We start from the raw sequence: 18,016 nt of genomic DNA on the forward strand, positions 1-18,016 counted from the left end.
GGGTAGAGAGGGCGACCGTCGGTCGAAGAAGGACAAGCCCGCTCGGCAGCGGAGTTCCAAGTAGAAGCCCTCGAGGAAGGACAAGCGACGTGCAAGCAAGGGTCACTGTAGTGACGATCCGGAGAACCGCGACTCACAGTCGGAGTCGCTTGGTCCCTCCGAAGATGGTAACGGCGGTTCGTCGAACCATTCGGGCGATTCCGAACGCCGTTCAGAAGACGGAAACGGAATTTCGTCAAGCAAGAAAATTTCCTCCAGACGAGGCGGAGTCACTTCATCCGCCTCGCGGAGAGACAAGGACGCGGAGCCCGAAGATGTCGCAACGCGGCGCGTGCCGCGATGGGAGGAGTTGGAGGAGCTGAATCCGACCAACTACCTCTTCCCGAAGTTACTTTCGTACCGACCGTACCGCTTGCGGAACCCGCAGACATATTTGTCAAGTTCCCGGCGGACCGCCGTGCGAAAAATCAGGAGAGATATTCCACCTAAGGTGAAGAAGGACAACACGTTCACAGGTGAAGACGGGGTCCTTGTGTTGGATTTTTTGGCAAAATTAGTTCAGGAGTTCGATACTCAAGAAATGAACGAGGGGCAAGCGATCCGCCTGTTGCCTGAATTTTTAAGCGGCATCGCCTTGAGACAGTACACTTCGGTGTCTCAGACGGCCGGGGCCCATCACGGAAAGATATCCGTTTGGCCGGAGGCCGTACAGTGGTTGTTGAGGAGTTTCGCAACCGACGAGGCGATCCGTCAAGCCGTGCTCGCATTGCGAGAAGTTCAGCAAAGACCGTCTGAAGACGAGATGGAATTTTATATCCGTCTGACGGACGCAAGCAATCGATGTGGAAACGTATATTCGATGGAAGAACAGATGAAGATGTTTATTGAAGGACTCGATTCGAGTATCAAGCCGATGGTATCTCAATACCAGCAAGACAATCGGGACGTTTCATTTTTGAGACTAGTGAATTATGCGAAGGCGCATGGCTCGGCGAGCCGCGCTAAGGACAAGAAGACCAAGAAGGTCACGATTCAGACGCCGTCGACAATTAGGGCGGGTAAGAAGCCGAGGGCTTCTTATCCCGGTCGCAAAAGTCACGCCGCAGTCCATTTAGCCGAGTCCATGTCCGCGTCAGATGAGCGCGGTGCGCATGGAAGTAGCGAAAATTACTACGAAGGAGCGTTAGTAGCCGAAGGCGAGTTCATTGAGCCATCGGAGGGCTACGGACACGAGGACTACGGGGACAGCGGGTCGTCAACTTTACCGACGCCTGCATACACGACGGAGTAGTTTCAGAGCCCACGGATCCCGTGATGATGTTTCGGAGGCGCGGCCACACGCCGGCGCCGCGCATTCCGATGGAAGACAAGGGTACGACGTTTCGAAGGCCAGGCTGGATGGGAAGGCCGCAACGTCAAGGAAGGCCGCCGGCCCGTGGAGGACCTAGGACGCCTTATCCCGTCAAGACGCACGGTCTGGTGTGCTATCATTGCTATGAAAAGGGGCACGCCGCGCCAACGTGCATTCTTTCCCTCCGGGAAATGCACCGAGTTTTGGAAAATTATGAGGCGTTGTCTCCGATGGAGAGGTTAGGGATACCATCTACGAGTTACCTGAAGGTCAAGAATTGGTTCGATTCGCAGACGGCGAGCACGCCGAGTGCTTCAACGCCGAGGTCGAACCAACCCTTCAGAGGGCCCACCGCGGGGGCCGCGCCGTCGGATGTGAGAAGGATCCCGCAGCGGCAGGAAAACTAGAGAGGGGAATCTCGCATGAGTTGCGAGAGGCACAGGGTCGACGTACTGTGCCCGGGGCTCAGCCCCGTTCCCCGTCTCTAAAGGAAAAATCAGGCCTCGAGGAGGAGGTTGTTGTATTGGTGGATAAGCCCAAAGGGCCAGCTCAAGTCAAGAAAATTTTGAGCCAAGCCCGAGATCATCCGCTGGAAGAAGTTCGAAGACCCTGGTACAGGTTTAAGCGAAGGGAGTGTCCCGAGAAGGTTTTGGTTCTTGCGCGAAAAAACTACAAAGTTTACGCGGACATCGGACCCACAATTGGATTGATGAGCCGGGTGTTGTCTGTTTTCGACACCGGCGCGGGACCAAACCTTGTGCGAAAATCGGAACTCCCAGCTGGAATGGAATCTCTAGTGTCCTACGGACCGACCCAAGATATCGGCGACGCGAACAATAGGCCACTCCGGACTCTCGGCACAATTAGAATGCCTGTGAAGCTTGGAAAATTTGTGGCCGCAGCCGAGTTTATTGTATGCGAAAAACTAGCCGTCCCGCTAATTCTAGGCGCGGACTACTGTGACCGGTTTGTGGAAGCAATTTATCCAAGGAAGAAAACGGTTGAGTTGGCAGATTTCTCGGAGGTCCCGATAGTTAGGCGGTTCTCGACGAGAAAAGGGAAGAAGAATCTCGTCGCGGGAGAGGACGAGAATGATGGAAAGGGGGAGCGAATTTCCCCTAAGGTAAAAGTGGGAAGAGCCACGACTATCGAGCCAGGGACGCAACGCGTCGTGGAATGCACCTCGAAGAGGGCGGGCTTGGTCGTGGTTCAGCCGTACTCGTCGTTGTACGAAAGGCACGGGTTGACGTGCACGAATGGTGTCGTTCAGGTTGAGCCTGACAGGCCATTTCGTTTACTCGTTGCGAATTTTAGGACGTACCCTGTCAGGGTGCAAAAAGGCCAAGTGGTGGCAGAATTATTACCGCACCCGAGAGCCGCGCTCGAGAGCAAAACCACCATTGGTGAGGTTCTCGGAATTCAAGAAAGGAAGAAGGAAAATTTTCCTAATTCCACCAAGACGCCTACGGGCGAGACAAGATGCGAACCGTCGGATCAAGCGCGCGAGGACCAGCCAGAAGAACGGTTGGCAGAGCTCTCCGCGTCGGCAGCTACGAAGCCGCAACGCAGGATTGAGCCGCCACCGCCGGACGTGGAGGACCTCGACCTGAGCCACGTGCCGGAACGGCTGCGCGAGCGGTTCCGTCGGATGTTGAAGAAGTATTCAAGGATGTGGGATGGGACGCTTGGCGAAATTAATACCACCGTCCATCGGATCGAGTTGATCCCCGAGACTCGTCCCATCGCACAAGCCCCGTATCTGGCCGGGCCTAAAGCCCGCGAAGTAGAAGATGCAGAGGTGCAGAAGATGTTGGAGGCAGGAGTGATAGAACCAGCGCAGTCAGAATGGGCGTCGCCCGTGTTGCTGGTTCCCAAGCCGGGCGGGTCAATGCGTTTTTGCCTAGACTACCGCAGGCTGAACGCAGTGACGGTGAAGGACACGTACCCCTTACCGCGCATGGATGAGTGCCTGGACTCGCTTGGTGACACCAAGGTTTTCTCCGCGTTGGACGCGATCTCGGGATATTGGCAGATGCCTATCCCTGAGCGCGACCGCGACAAGACCGCATTTTCGTGTCACTCAGGACTGTATCGCTTCTCAAGAATGCCCTTCGGGCTAACTAACGCGCCAGCGACGTTTCAGAGAGCAATGGATATCCTGCTCTCTCCGTTCCGTTGGAAGTGCTGTTTGGTGTATCTTGACGACATAATAATTTTTAGCAAGTCGTGGGAGGAGCACATCGTGCACGTGGATGAAATACTTTCTGTATTGGAGAAGGCAGGTGTGAAGCTCAAGCTTCGCAAGTGTGAATTTTTCGTCGAAAAGATCAAGTACCTGGGCCATGTAGTTCGGCCAGGTACATTGGAAGTGGACGCTGCGCGAACCGTCGCATTGGAACAAGTGAGGTACCCTCAAACGCAGACCCAGCTCAGGAGCTTCTTGGGACTTTGTAATGTCTACCGCAGATTCGTTCCGCATTATGCGAAAATCGCGCATCCGCTCAATCAACTGTTGAAGAAGGGACAACCGGTCCAGTTGGAAGGATTCGACGAACCGTGCAAGAAAGCTTTTCATAAGCTCAAGGACGCCATCTTGGCACCGCCGGTGTTGGCGCTGCCGAAGAAGGACCTACCCTACTCGGTAGATACCGATGCAAGCGACTACCAAATAGGCGCTGCACTATTTCAAACACACCCGGATGCGCAACGCAAACCCATCGGGTTCTTTTCAAGAACGTTAGCCGCAGCCGAGAGAAACTATTCTGTATCAGAAAAAGAATGTCTAGCGGTAATTTGGGCCGTACAGACTTTAAGACCATATCTATATGGCGAGCACTTCATTGTGCATACCGACCATGCCTCATTGAGGTGGTTGATGAACGTAACTGACCCCAGCGGGAGATTAATCCGATGGAGGCTACGCCTCTCGGAATTCGATTTTGAAATCAAGTACAAAAAGGGAAAGGCTAACAGCCAGGCGGACGCTTTGTCAAGGTTGCGAACGGCAGGAGAAACCGTCGACGAAATCGACGACGAAATCCCATGCTTTATGGCCGAACCGGCCGAGGGTACAGTGGAGGACGAGGAAAGTTTTGACGCGGCAGACGACATCCTCGCTCTTGAGGGGGGGACCGCCCCTGATCGCCTCGATCAATTCCAAGCTGTCATTCCGGAGGAGCTCATTCGCGAGCAAGCCTGCGACCCCTTCTGCAACCGCATCAAGGAAGAAATGGACGCCGGAAAGGTGAGAACGTTCAGCACGGAGACCGAGGAACTCGAAGGAACTCTATGCCGTACCGCGGCGGAGTTTGTACAAGTGGTAATACCACAATCGTTAAGGGACCGCGTCCTAGGGTTGAGCCACTACGCAAAATTGGCAGGCCACCCGGGAGGCAGGAAACTTTACAAGACTTTGAGAAGGTATTTTTATTGGCCTACGATGGCCCTAGACTGCTATGCAGTCGCGAAGAATTGCGCCGCATGTGCGCGGGAAAGGGTGAAGTTAAGAAAAAACACGAAGGAAATGAAGCTGTTCACGCCCAAAGCTCCGCTGGAATTTGTCGCAATCGACATCCTCGGCGAGCTAATTACAACTAAGCGAGGAAATCGGTATATTCTCGTGATCAGCGATCGATACTCGAAACTGGTACGAACCGTACCGTTGAAGAAGATATCAGCTGCGCATATCGCACAAGCCTTCGTTCACCATTGGGTATTCGTGTACGGACCGCAGGTCAAGCTGCTGTCCGACAATGGAACACAGTTCACGCCCCGGTTCTTTCAGAATGTCTGCCGAATTCTCGGCATACGCAATGTGTTTACGACTACGTACCACCCGCAAGCCAACGGCCAAGTTGAGAGGTTTAACCGCACGTTGACTTCCGCGTTGCGAAAATACGTTGGAGAGCATCCCAAGGACTGGGACCTATTTAGCGACGCTGTGACGTTCGCATACAACACGCAAGTTCATCGAACTACGAATATCGCGCCCTTCGAGCTGGTGTTAGCTCGGGCGCCGAGAAGCATTGCGTTACAAGCACAGCCAAGTTTGGAAGGATTTAGCTCGAATCGAGCGTACTACCTGAAATGGCAGTCGTGGTTGGAGAGCCTAATGCGAAGCGCCGATAGGAGTTTGCGAAAGGAACAAGCCCGGTACAAGCGAAATTTCGACGCACGCCTTCGACAACCGCAATACGAGATCCCACCAGGGTCCTACGTGTTCCTCCAGAAGGAGCAGGGCACGGTTAGCGAACCGAAACACAAGCTGGCACAAGTCGCTACAGGACCTTATCAGGTCAGAAGATCGGACCAACATACGGTAGTCATTGCCATTGGCGATCAGGAGGAACGCGTATCGCGAGACAGTGTGGAGTTAGCCCCAAGCCCGATGGACTATGCGCCAATAACTGGCCTACGTCAAGCGCTACAGTTCTTGGGAGAGCCGGAACTAAACGAAGAAGGAGAGGTACGGGAGGACGACGAACGTCCTCACACCCGTGCGCCTACGTCAGGGGACCAGGATAATTTAGTCGGTCAAACGCCGACAGCGGAGACACCTCCAGGTCTACCAGAGTTCGGAAAGTCCAGAGATGAGGATGAGCCGCTGGCTCTTCGGAAGGGGGAACGACAGTTGGACACGCAGGAAGAAGGAACTGAGAGTCAGGAGTATGTAATCGACAAGATCGTGGACCACGGCTACGACGAGGAGAAATTAATTCTGAAGGTGGAATGGTACGGTTATACGCCCGAGGACGCGACGTGGAAGCCTATTGAGCAATTGCCCCGCAGCGCGGCCGTCACGTACTTCCGAAGGAAAAGATTATCCTTGCCCGCGCAGATCGCGCAAGCGCAATCAGGATCACAGGAAGGTCAGATTTATGATAAATTTAATAAAAGCAATGATGTTGCTATTTTTGGGGCCAAAAAATGCTGGATTTTTGCCAGCAATGAACGGTGGCCCGTGGGTCATTGGTTCGCGGGCAGCCATATTTGGCCAGCTTTTTTGGCCGTTCCCATTCAGCACGGGGATGAGGGGCGTTTCTGGTTCCGGCCAGTGACTGGACCAGAATTTTTGCTGGAGTACCATAGTTGTAACGGAAATGTTTTTTTGATACCTCGATGTAGCAAAGTGATGTGCTATTCTGCTGCCTACTAAACCAGCGCTTGCCCGTGATGTCCTTAACCTTCACGTGCTCGTACCAGAATAAGCTCATGCCTAACCCGCGCTAGTACCAGAGGCGTTCATCGACCTTTTCACGTTTTCTCAACTGATTGAGTCCTCTCGCCATCATTTTTCCTTTGCTTCCCGACTTTGCGCATCCTGTGTTCCTACTGAGGCTCAATGACCCCGCGAAAAAGGTCTGGGAAGAAGGCAGGGCGTGCTCATTCGCGTTCTGCAGCCATGAAACCCGCTGCTTCAGGCAATCAGCGAGGCCGCTTGTCTCAGCAGAAGGGACCTCTGACATCTCGGAAGTCTAACAGCCAAGCGCCTGAGGCTCAGGTCCCTGCAGAACGCCGGTCATCTCCTCGTGTTGCGGCCGAAGCTACTCCCGCAGCGGCTGGGCAGGAATCCCGGCGGGTTTCAAGCAATACAGTCAGGACACCCCAAGGCAGTCCGCCATCTCACACGTGCTCGCTTCCCGTTCGAAGTCAGGGAAGTGGTCCGTCTGATGCAGCACCTCCGCGTGCGGGCAAGCGCAAGCGCGCCATCGGTTCGTCTCCGGGTGAAGACTTTTCCCTTTTGTTCGGGGATGGAGATCATGGCGAGGAAGATGAACACACAGAACGGAAACGGGCGAACCGTCAGTTGCTCGAGCTCCATGGACGCGAGCCAGAGGAGTACGTCGCCGAGAGTGTGCAGGCTAGTGCAGCAGAGATGGACGGGGTCGCCGAAACTCAAGATGTGGAAGACGTCGTCGTTCCCACGCGTCGTGAGTGCATGGCAGGTTCCTTGCCGAGTCAGCCCCGGGGCCCCCATTTGGCTCGAGCACTTGGGGAAGACTCTAACCACGGAGTACTTCGAGTCATGCGGGAACTGCATGCTCGTTTGGAGAAGCAGCTCGCCATTGAAAAAAAGGAAATTCTGGGTGCAATCAAGGCTGTATCTTCTCGTGTCTCAACCTTAGAGCGGACGTTATCACGCTGCCAGGACGCCGTGAACATTGTTCTTCTGAATTCCGCCCTGCCGAAGACAGGAAAAGCAGCCGAGAAGGCCTCTTTAAACGACCTCCTTAGGCCTATGGAGGACATCTTCGCAGGGAAATTCATGTGCATTATCTTCACAAGAGCGTTGATAAATTGCACCATGAGAGTTCTTCCTCAGAGAAAGGAAGCGAGTGAATCCTTAGAGGGTGTGAGTCGTGACACACAATTTTCCAAGCTTCAATTGGGCGTCAATAGTTCCGAAGTGTTGGGGTTCGGACTTTTACTTGTCGAGGTCCTTTTGTGGAAAAGGGACCCAAGCGAGGAGAAAACCGAGGAGCTGCTGGGTACGAAGCAAGCTCGTCAGTATCTGGTCCTGCGAAAGGCTTGGGGAAAGAGCTTGATTGCAAATGCAATGAACAATCCGAGTATTGGGACGAAGTCACTCGAAATGGTACATCCGAACATCCGCGGGAAGCTGAAGACCGCTGAGAAACCTTTTTGGCTGAGGCCGGGCTACATAACAATGATCACAGTCGAGTCTTTCTTCAACGAAGAATTTGCTTCAACGGCCATCAAGAAGGCCCGGCGTGTGGCTCGGCGTCGAAGCGATAAGATGGGGGAAGATGAGCCAATTGGATTCATCAAGGACGAAGACATTAGGGTTGAGATCGTTCGCCGCGTTTTCAAGATAGGTAATCAGTTTCTGAACAAGTCCAGGGAGCTTGGGCGGAAATCTTTCTTTCAAAACTTCTCATATGTTTTCCAAAGTGAAGTGGGAGTCTCATTCCAGTATGAGAATCCACCCCGCCCGCACATGAACCTCCAAGATATCCCAGACGGAACCTGTCGTACTGCTATGAAGTCGGTCGCTGAGGTGAACCCCCTGAATTTGATAGCATGGAAGAAGCTGATTTCTGAAAGCGATCCCTTCATATTTATCACTACGTATGACGTTGAGACGAAAGACAAGGATGGAAGGAAGGAGACTCGAAAAATTGTTATCCGACTCAATGCCATGCACGTCGCCTTGAAGTTCTTGGTGGCTTTTACCAGGTGTGGCAGTGATGAAGACCTCTATTCAATATCCAAGGAATCCTTTCGTGTGATTTACATGACTGCTGTCCTGTTTCGGGAGATCATGCTGATGAAGGTGATCGAGGCGAGGTGTGCATTTTCTCGAAACGAGCAGATATTGCATGAAGTGGATGGCCAGGATCACCACAATGGATCATGGCGGTCGCGACTGAGATCGCTCTACTCAGATCTTTTGACTGAAGGACAGGGAGAAAAGCGGGGTGAGCTTCCACAGCAACTGTCCAATATTTTGAAGGAGAAGCTAGTGATGTCCGTGGATATGTACAACTCCGTGCACGATCCCCCGGTCCGTTCAGGTTCACATCACGAGGATAATGATGATCTGAGCGTGGTGGATGGTGAGGATGAAATCCAGGCGGATCAAGTCGAAGACGATGAGGATGTGGTCATGGTCCACGACTTCGATTTATAAGGGGTCGTATTTGATGTGATAGTGAGACTTCTTAGTTCACCAAAGTGAAAAATGAGTAAAGCGGGAGACTGCTGTAGCATGAATGAATTGAGTTTACTTAAAGAGGCCCAGAACTTTGGCAACAGTGATGAATTGCTTCACATGGGCAGACCCTTTGATAGAGATGAATGGGACATGCACTTGAAGTACTCCTAGTACGTCGCTGCGATTTACATCAGCAAATATAGACTGACAAGGATTGGATTGAAGATTCCATCGCAGGTAGAACGACTCCTTCCGGTCCGATGGTCCGCTGACCACTTTTTCAGCACTCATTACCTTGGAAATGCGTTCTTGGAAGTTAAGCTCTGATAGTCTTATGTCTTCCAGTGGATAGGAGTAGGTCTGCTCTATGGAATCCCAAGTGCAATCCCGACGAAATACAACGTGCCGTTGTTCATCCTCGTCATCCCTTATAACAGCAAGAGAATCTCCAATTGTCATATAGCACGGGTCAGAAAGAGATTCGGTGTTGGGACCGGCCATACAGCCTATCACTCTGGCAGATACATAATTGTCGGTACCTTTTTCCAGCCTTTTTGCGATGATCACGTCTCTGACAACTTGCGGTGATGCTGGTCCGAGTGCTTCTGACAAGTCTAGGAAGCTCCTAAAGTATATACTCGTCTCCTTCACAACTGATTTCCGGCACATATAATCTTCCGGAAGAATAGAAACCTTTGTTCGTAGCTGAGCTTTGACTCTTTCGGATATAGAATCAAACTGGAGCAATGTGCAGTCTGCTCGCGCCTTAAATGAGTCTTGTACAAACCACTTCGTCCCACGGGTTATTTCAACTGGGGTAGGACGTGTCGGTGTCTTGAGTAACCAATGCTCTAGACGCAACGAAATAAACTTAAGAGGAATATTGGAGCCTGCATCAGAAATGAGGAGCGGATTCTGAGTCCATAGTGCAGTCGTAATCGAGGATTGCTGTCCTTTCACCACTTCCTCAAGATACTGAAGGCGTCTGGAAAGAGCATTTAGCTCACGTGTATCTTTGATTGTATTCTGGTCAAGTGAGACAGTCGTCGTGTGGTTAACCTTCTTGCATTTTTCTACCATGGCACTACCTGGAGCATAGTCCATATCATCTGCATCCATCGATGCGCTTGCCACGTCTGAGCTTGCGCTGTTATCCAATCGCACGGATGTATCTTTGAGTCTCCAGCTAAACTTTTGTCCATCTTGTACAAACTCGTTTCCCTCCTTGAAAGTAACCTTGCTTTTACATGCCCTGAATCCAAACGCTGCCTTGTATTGAATGGTCCCTTTGAGCACCTCTCGACGATCCTCATGAAGGTAGTTGAGACTAATGACTGTTGCTGGGAACCATGCCTTGCTTTCTTCTTCATTCTCCAAGGTATAGTAGACCTCTATATCACTCCCGAATTGGAGGCCATTGAAAAGATCTGATACCATTATCAACTGGTGGATGGTATCGTCCTCTGTTAATTTCCCTTGGAAAGTGATACTTGAGAAATTTGTTTGAAATATATACCGAAGACTAAAGAGTTGGGGGTAACCATTAATGGTTCCAATTGGAACGTAGTCAGTATATAGACATATGTGTTTTTTGTGAAATCGATATTTTTGTAACGGTCACATTTAAAGATGCACGGCTCTGTGCAGCATCTAAATACCATGGGACTTAGACGTGCAAGTGAACAGCTGGGTATGGGCTCCAAAGGTACCGACATCATCCAGTCCGGATTGCTTTGAAAGTCAGTCATGTGTCATTGAATTACTGTTCTTTTAATCATAGTTGCTTTAGATTTCATTGTGCAATGAAGATAGAAGTGTCACTACAGAGTGATGATGATACTGTTCTCGCTATTGAAAGTATGAATTACCCAGTACCTACTCTTGGATGTCGTCCTCATCAGTGCCCTTCCTCTGTGAATCACTGTCACCACTAGAATCACTTTATTTTTGTGACGTCAACATCTTGAAGTGCTCTTTTGTTGACTGTTTTGTGATTCACACACAAATTGTTTTGTGACTCTCACACCATTGTCTCACAATCATCTCCAACATCAACAAACCATCACAAACCCATTTAAAAAGCATAGCTGATAGCCTTGTTCTACAGACATTTTACGGCCTTCACTCTCGGGCTTGTGAAGCCTGCCTTATTCGTTGAAAAGTGCGTCGCCCAGATTCAAACTCCCTCTCATGGACAGGAGAGGGCCCATGGTGCTTCAGTGTAGGGCGAGAATGCCAGACCGTCCGGCAGCTGCAGCAGATAGCTTGCCTACATGTAGAACACCACTGCACTTGGCGCGAGCCCTTTCTAAGTGCCTTGGGCCCGTCTTTTGTCCGTCTTTTGACCCCAATACAGAGTACGCAGTAGGTTTGGGTCCCACTGACCTTCTCGTGCAGTACATTCCGGTTCAACCTACGCAATTGCGAACACGAAGGGAAGGGGAAGTGTCTCTGGAAATTAGCCGTAGAGAGCTGGAAACGGAGATATTTTTTTGTGTGACGTTGTTCAGTTTGTTTGCCATTTGAGATGGAGAGCCTTTTATATGTGATCTTCGTGATGCCCCCACACAACTCACACAAAGCCATCACAAAATGCAGACTGCCATCACAAAATGCACACTGTCAGTGTGAAAGTTTTGATTTCAAGGTTGACCCCACGTGTAAAACATTGCATATCGATCCACACGTGTAATACATTGCATTTACGTCCACACGTGTGATGTGTTTGTCGCGCGACAAGATCTACAAAAGCTGTATGGGTGGCTACCCATACTAGAATCAACCTCTAAAAAATTAACAAAAATTAATCTAGTTCCAGTATGGCTGGCCAGCCATACAGCTTTTGTAAATCTTGTCGCGCGACAGCCATTACATATTACAGGGTCGCTCAATAGTGCCTACTTTAGTAGTGTTTCCGTCTATATAGTGCTATGGCTCACTCTCTGGCACAGGTTATCATACGCTCACGTGTACCATCCGGCATGGTTCAGTATTCAAAGGATGAAGTTATTTAGTTGTGTTATACAGGCTTTGTTGTGTTTGTGTTAGCAGTGTGCATTGTCCCCAAATATATGTATTTGAGCCTCCTTTCTATAGTGCCAACCTCCCAATAGTGCCATAGCTAGAGGTATGTCACGCTATAGCACTGTATCGTAGGAGGCACTGTATACGATTCCGTATCATAATTGGCCAATCATCATCCACCAGCTTCTCGCACGTGTAAAACATTGCGTTTTGGTCACCACGTGTAATACATTGCATTTTGGTCGCCACGTGTAAAACATTGCATATCGATCCACACGTGTAATACATTGCATTTGGGTCCACACGTGTGATGTGTTTGTCGCGCGACAAGATCTACAAAAGCTGTATGGGTGGCCACCCATACTAGAATCAACCTCTAAAAAATTAACAAAAATTAATCTAGTTGCAGTATGGCTGGCCAGCCATACAGCTTTTGTAAATCTTGTCGCGCGACAGCCATTATATGCTACAGGGGGGGTTGCTCAATAGTGCCTACTTTAGTAGTGCTTCCCTCTATATAGTGCTAATTATTTAGTTGTGTTATACAGGCTTTGTTGTGTTTGTGTTAGCAGTGTGCTTTGTCCCGAAATATATGTATTTGAGCCTCCTTTATATAGTGCCATCCCCCCAATAGTGCCATAGCTAGAGGTGCTTGTCATTCTTGACATTGTGAGCGCGAAAGACGCGAGGAAAGTATATTGAGGGGTGCTGTTGCGGCAATTCTGCCGCGGGGCACCGAGCGACCTGTAATGACGGGAATCCACCCGTATTCTTTTACTCCTCACAAGTCTGCTGCCTCCCCCTTCCTATCTTCGGGGATGGCTTCTTAAGTACACGTTCCCCGGGATTAGTCGGCTATCCCCAACCCTCCCTCCCGTAATTTCCCCTTCGATCCAGCTTCCCCTTGCCCCACCGGTAGCCACCCCCTCGTGCCATTTTCCCTTCGCGCCCTCGGCCGGCGACCTGCGTGGTCTTTCTGCCCCAGCCCGAGCCCCGTGCGGCCTATGGTTTCCCTTCGTCTCCCCGGTGGCTGGCACCCCCAATTCCCCGCGCGTGCTGTCTCGCTCCCTCCTTCCCGCCTTTCGCTTGCCCGTCCTTCGGCGGTATACGGATGCGCTCCGCCCCGTGGTACGCGTGTCCAGCCGCCACCTGGCAACCGAATGCCTCGTAACACTGCTTGAGACACACAGCAATCTCACAAAACTGGGCTTCGTCTCGTTGAAAAATTACGGAAGATGGTTGGTGTGGCATTGAAATTGAATTTTTTCATTCTTTTGAGATTGACCGGTGTTTTGAGTAATCCCACGACCTCAAATTGACCAAGCAAAGTCCCAGGGCACACATCAGTGCAGATTGCAGCACAAGCAGTTGAGGACACCAAGTACAGCTTTTCGGCTCCAGCTTCAAGTACGTCTTGCCGCCACAATTTTCGATTTCCTGCTTTAGGACGTGCACAGCAGTCAGAAAACAGTCATAGAGGCTTCGTGAGACTGGAGTCTTGAAGCATTCAAGCGTCACCCTAGAAAGGCTGCACTCCAGAATACATTTTGCTTGCTTTGCATCATTCTCACCTCCAATCAATCGTTTCGGGAATAGGCCAGGCTGGTCGCATTAGAAGAAATCCCTCCGTGTGTAATCATGGCTTCTCAGAAGACAGCGTTTGAAGTCTCGAGCCCATTGGCGAGACCCATGAATTCACGCATTTCTGTGCAACTCCAAGAGAGCCCGTGCCAAGCACTTCAGAGTCGCAGGACACAGAAGGTCGCAAGGCAGAATATCGATGCAAATGGAAGTGGACAAAAGCAGTAAGCAACGAGATAACTCCAAACCCCGGCAGACTCATATTTCCCCGGAATTGGCAAATCAAGCCATTAATGATGCTATTACATACTCAGGTGGGGACGTTGTGGTTATGGCTAGAACCTGTGCAAGTGGATTTTGTGATGCATTACAACAATGCTATGGTTCAGAAGAAATATCAGATGTGTTTATTGCTTGCGGCTCAGGTTTAAACGGCTTAATTGGATTGCAAGTCGCTGTAGAGCTGCAGAAGAGAGGTTATGCACCAGCGGTCTATGCTGCAGAGCAATCTAAGCATGCTAATTTCCGATCTGTCTGCGATGAAGCCGGAATCGACTTGCACGACTTCATTCCCAGTACGCTAGAGTTTTATTATGACATCGTTGTAGATGCCTTGCTTGGAACTGGCTTTGATGGGGGGGACATTCGACAACAGTACTGGACTGTTTACGAGATGCTAATCTCAACTCGGCTTGCGATTGTGAGCCTTGATGTACCATCTGGCTGGGATCTTTCGACGGGTCCAAGAAAAATTGATGTGACAGCAGATTCGTTTATCAAACCCGAAGTGCTAGTGTCTTTAGAAGCACCAAAGCTTGGATCAAATGTGTTTGCCGGGGGCTACCACTTTATAGCTGGTCGACATCTTCCTCAAAGCTACTTTTGGAAAAGGGAATCTCTGTTCCGGCTTTTCCCGGCGAGGAGTCAAACTGCGTGCTCATGTCAAGTAACCCGTTTCGCTTCGAAGGTGCTAATGGAGAGACATATGGGCGACCTGGACAATTCAATGCCACGCTCTACACGAAAAACCCTACCCGAGAATGGGTCGATATTGACAAGCACGATGACCTGTGGGACGAACTAGACTAGCATTAGAGTGTGCTCAGTGAGTTTAAGAGTGGAAATCATTGTCAAGTGCTATACAGGGACTCTAGCTGCGAAAAAACGCTGTCTACTGGCCAACTTTTTTGCTTAACGCGACGCGCCACATAATGTAATTCGACGTGGCCTGCGTCAGCGCGGAAGCTGTGACTTTTCCTGTTTGTCGCCATACGAACCCACACGCAACACCGGTGACACAGGCGGAGGCCATGTATCGAACGTTTGGCGGGTCATATCCAAGTTTTGATTTCCCTAAGTGTGCAATGCCGAAGGCACCAGACGCGATGAGTAGTGCAGATATGGACCCGTGGCCTAGGCGTTGCTCCAACATATTCTGAATCATACCCCTAAATATAAGCTCCTCGGTAACGCCGTTCATGAATATGCCTAGTAAAGTGGCGGCTTCTTTGGCCGCGTCTAAACGAGGTGGCGTCTTGACGTCAGCAAACCGGGTTAGGGCGGCAAGTGGAACGGTGATGAGATCAGAGGCAGCACCCACAGCTAGCGCTATCAGCACATCGACTGGGGTTACCTTGAAAGTGTAGCCCAAGTCACGAGCGTGGGCCAGCTTTGAAAAGGGCGTAGAATTGTGAAGCAGTTCACGACTGTCAAAGCTGCGGTGAACAAGCCCCAGGCTGTAACCTTTCCAGTCGGTGATATGTCCGATGACAACAGCTTAAATTCCAGTGGAAGCCAGATGCAAAGAACGGTAATCAGGTCGGCCATTTCGGAGCGAAGCGATGAGTGGTCGTCTGGCTTTGTGAGCTGAAGCAGTGACGGGATGAGGATATACGCTATGTAAATTGCCAATATAGGGACTGCGCGGCGGCGACCGTCCATGATGTTGGCTGCACCGGCGAGGCAAACTGGAACCAAAACTAATAGCACCGTCCAAGCTGCTTGCCATCCATGTCCAAATTCGTTGACAAATGTCGAAGAAGAGTAAGCCAGGAATAAAAGAGTCCAGCACATCGAGGCTGAGGACTCCAAAGTATGGGCTCGGCCGCCTGGTTCTGGCATTTTTGGAAAGCCGCGGTCAGTCATTGGCTCCATGCTGAAGGATGGAACGAAGATTCTACTCGAACAGTGAAGTACAACACGGTTGAAGCTGTTTCAAATGTCTCTGCGGTAGCCGGAAAACGCTCTTGTAGAAAGCAGGGTTGCCTTGAGCACTTTGTCGTTGCTCGCTGCGATTTTTGCGTTTCTAAAAGGTTTACTAGGAAGGTACTCTTGCTGGGCCTTGCACGTGTTCGGGTGTGTGTGAACATCCGCACACGTTGCAGACTTACAGTGTATGCAGGCGAAGTAGGGGGGGTTTTCTCTGGGCAGAACGGACCGGTTGCAGGAGGGGGTCGCTCAATTGTGCCTACTATAGTAGTGCTTCCCTCTATATAGTGCTATGGCTCGCCCTCTGGCACAGGTTATCACAAGCTCACACGTGTATCATCCGGCATGGTTCAGTACGCAGTACAGCTATCTATGCTGTCTTAAAGGAGACCCTGACCAAAGCATGTTGTGTTATGCAGGCTTTGTTGGGTTTGTGTTACAAGTGTGCTTTGTCCCCAAATATATGTATTTGAGCCTCCTTTCTATAGTGCCATCCCCCCAATAGTGCCATAGCTAGAGGTATGTCACGCTATAGCACTATATCGTAGGAGGCACTGTATACGATTCCGTATCATAATCGGCCAATCATCATCCACTAGCTTCTCGCACGTGTAAAACATTGCGTTTTGGTCACCACGTGTAATACATTGCATTTTGGTCGCCACGTGTAAAACATTGCATATCGATCCACACGTGTAATACATTGCATTTGGGTCCACACGTGTGATGTGTTTGTCGCGCGACAAGATCTACAAAAGCTGTATGGGTGGCTACCCATACTAGAATCAACCTCTAAAAAATTAACAAAAATTAATCTAGTTCCAGTATGGCTGGCCAGCCATACAGCTTTTGTAAATCTTGTCGCGCGACAGCCATTACATGTCATTCCAAAGAAACTTGTCTGCGCATGCAGGCCTGCGCGGTATACCCTTCCCTAAAAGCATTATTTGGTAAAAAGGCTAATTTGATGATTCAGTTCTCGTTGCTGCCAGTGCGGACAATGGGTGCAGTCTTTCATCCCTGGACTTCAGGGAAACGCTCCGGGGCCTAAGCGTTCACCTCTTCTACAGTTTCCCGCAATGTTACCTCCGTGCCTCTCCCCATCCCGCCAAAAAAGAAAATAGCCGGCTCACAACACCTTTAAAGGCCAAACAGTAGTATTAGATCCACGATCAAACACTTTCTCGTCATGTTCACGAAACAGGCCTCCAGTTTCCCAAAATGTTACCTCCTCGCTTCTCCCCGTCCCGCCAAAAAAATGGCGGGCACACAGCACCGTTAAAGGCCAAACAGTAGTAATTGATCGACGATCAACACCTTCTCGTCCTGCTCCCGGGATTGGCCTCCAGTTATGGACAATTCACGCCCCCTGCGATGTCGATTGGAATGCGTCGTCAGGCAGTGCGCGCCAAGCAAGGGGCAGACGGGACGCAAGGGCCAAAGACAAACGGCAGACAGCGGTAAATTTATTGAAGATGAAAAAAAGGTTGCCGATGTGGTTTGCCTCACAGTCGACTGTGAGGCGAACCACACTGATGATCATCAGTCGTGGGACAGCAGACCGATTACAAAATGTCTCAAGACCAAGGACGACGACAAACTGTCCCGCCTTCTTGACCCAGCCAACAACCGTCCCGGAGCCCCCCGTGTCGTCAAAGCGGACGAGGACAAAATCATTAAGCAGCGCATTAAATACACTGCCTCCCGGGGATTTGCAATTAACAATTGTACATTGCGAGCTATCATGGCTCGCATTGCCAATGATGGTCGACGCGGTTTTCAGACGAAGGACAACATGCCCTCCCCGGACGTTATTCGTACCTGGAGAACCCGAAACAGGGATATCACGTTTCCAACAGCCGATCCCACGAATCTTCTAATCCTAGTTACTCCCCGACTCCTCTAAATCTCCGAGGCACTGCGAATCCCTAAAGTACAAAAACCATCCTACTCCTTACTCCTGAATCCCCTGCCGGCCTGTGACCAGTGGCCTCTGATCACAGCTCCCCACTGATCACCGGTCCTAACTCTCAAAATTTGCACCCCCATTTGCAAATTTTATACAGCAATGACGATGTCGGACGACACCCCCTGCCGGCCTGTGATCAGTGGCCACTGATCACAGCTCCTCACTGATCACCGGTCCTAACTCTCAAAATTTGCACCCAAATTTTGCA

General features: G+C 50.6%; 4 protein-coding genes; 3 read left to right on the top strand and 1 right to left on the bottom strand.

The window, feature by feature from the left end:
- Positions 1–10,911: 10,911 nt before the first annotated feature.
- On the top strand, positions 10,912–11,043 carry CHC_T00001266001 (hypothetical protein). Its single transcript, XM_005718680.1, has one exon. The coding sequence runs from the start codon at positions 10,912–10,914 to the stop codon at positions 11,041–11,043; it is 132 nt and encodes a 43-aa protein (XP_005718737.1).
- A 2,242-nt stretch (positions 11,044–13,285) lies between these two features.
- CHC_T00001267001 (hypothetical protein) lies at positions 13,286–14,715 on the top strand. Its single transcript, XM_005718681.1, has 3 exons — positions 13,286–13,339; positions 13,771–14,639; positions 14,691–14,715. Exons 1-3 carry the CDS (start codon positions 13,286–13,288, stop codon positions 14,713–14,715), a joined length of 948 nt encoding a protein of 315 aa, XP_005718738.1.
- CHC_T00001268001 (hypothetical protein) lies at positions 14,716–16,000 on the bottom strand. XM_005718682.1 is given in 2 exon segments: positions 14,716–15,772; positions 15,773–16,000. 1 exon segment carries the CDS (start codon positions 15,998–16,000, stop codon positions 15,773–15,775), a length of 228 nt encoding a protein of 75 aa, XP_005718739.1. The 3' UTR covers positions 14,716–15,772.
- Positions 16,001–16,131: 131 nt separating this feature from the next.
- Positions 16,132–16,344, top strand: CHC_T00001269001 (hypothetical protein). Its single transcript, XM_005718683.1, has one exon. The coding sequence runs from the start codon at positions 16,132–16,134 to the stop codon at positions 16,342–16,344; it is 213 nt and encodes a 70-aa protein (XP_005718740.1).
- The last annotated feature ends 1,672 nt before the right edge of the window (positions 16,345–18,016 follow it).

This window comes from Chondrus crispus, genomic scaffold, assembly GCF_000350225.1.
Source record: "Chondrus crispus Stackhouse genomic scaffold, scaffold_425, whole genome shotgun sequence".
Taxonomy (NCBI): Eukaryota; Rhodophyta; class Florideophyceae; order Gigartinales; family Gigartinaceae; genus Chondrus; species Chondrus crispus.

Coding starts and splice junctions, on each gene's coding strand:
- CHC_T00001266001 (XM_005718680.1), top strand. CDS start 10,912: ATGTCGTCCTCATCAGTGCCCTTCCTCTGTGAATCACTGTCACCACTA.
- CHC_T00001267001 (XM_005718681.1), top strand. CDS start 13,286: ATGGTTGGTGTGGCATTGAAATTGAATTTTTTCATTCTTTTGAGATTG. Junction 13,340..13,770: donor TTCTTTTGAGATTGACCGGT/GTTTTGAGTAAT, acceptor TGCAACTCCAAG/AGAGCCCGTGCCAAGCACTT. Junction 14,640..14,690: donor GGCGACCTGGACAATTCAAT/GCCACGCTCTAC, acceptor GATATTGACAAG/CACGATGACCTGTGGGACGA.
- CHC_T00001268001 (XM_005718682.1), bottom strand. CDS start 16,000: ATGTTCACACACACCCGAACACGTGCAAGGCCCAGCAAGAGTACCTTC.
- CHC_T00001269001 (XM_005718683.1), top strand. CDS start 16,132: ATGGCTCGCCCTCTGGCACAGGTTATCACAAGCTCACACGTGTATCAT.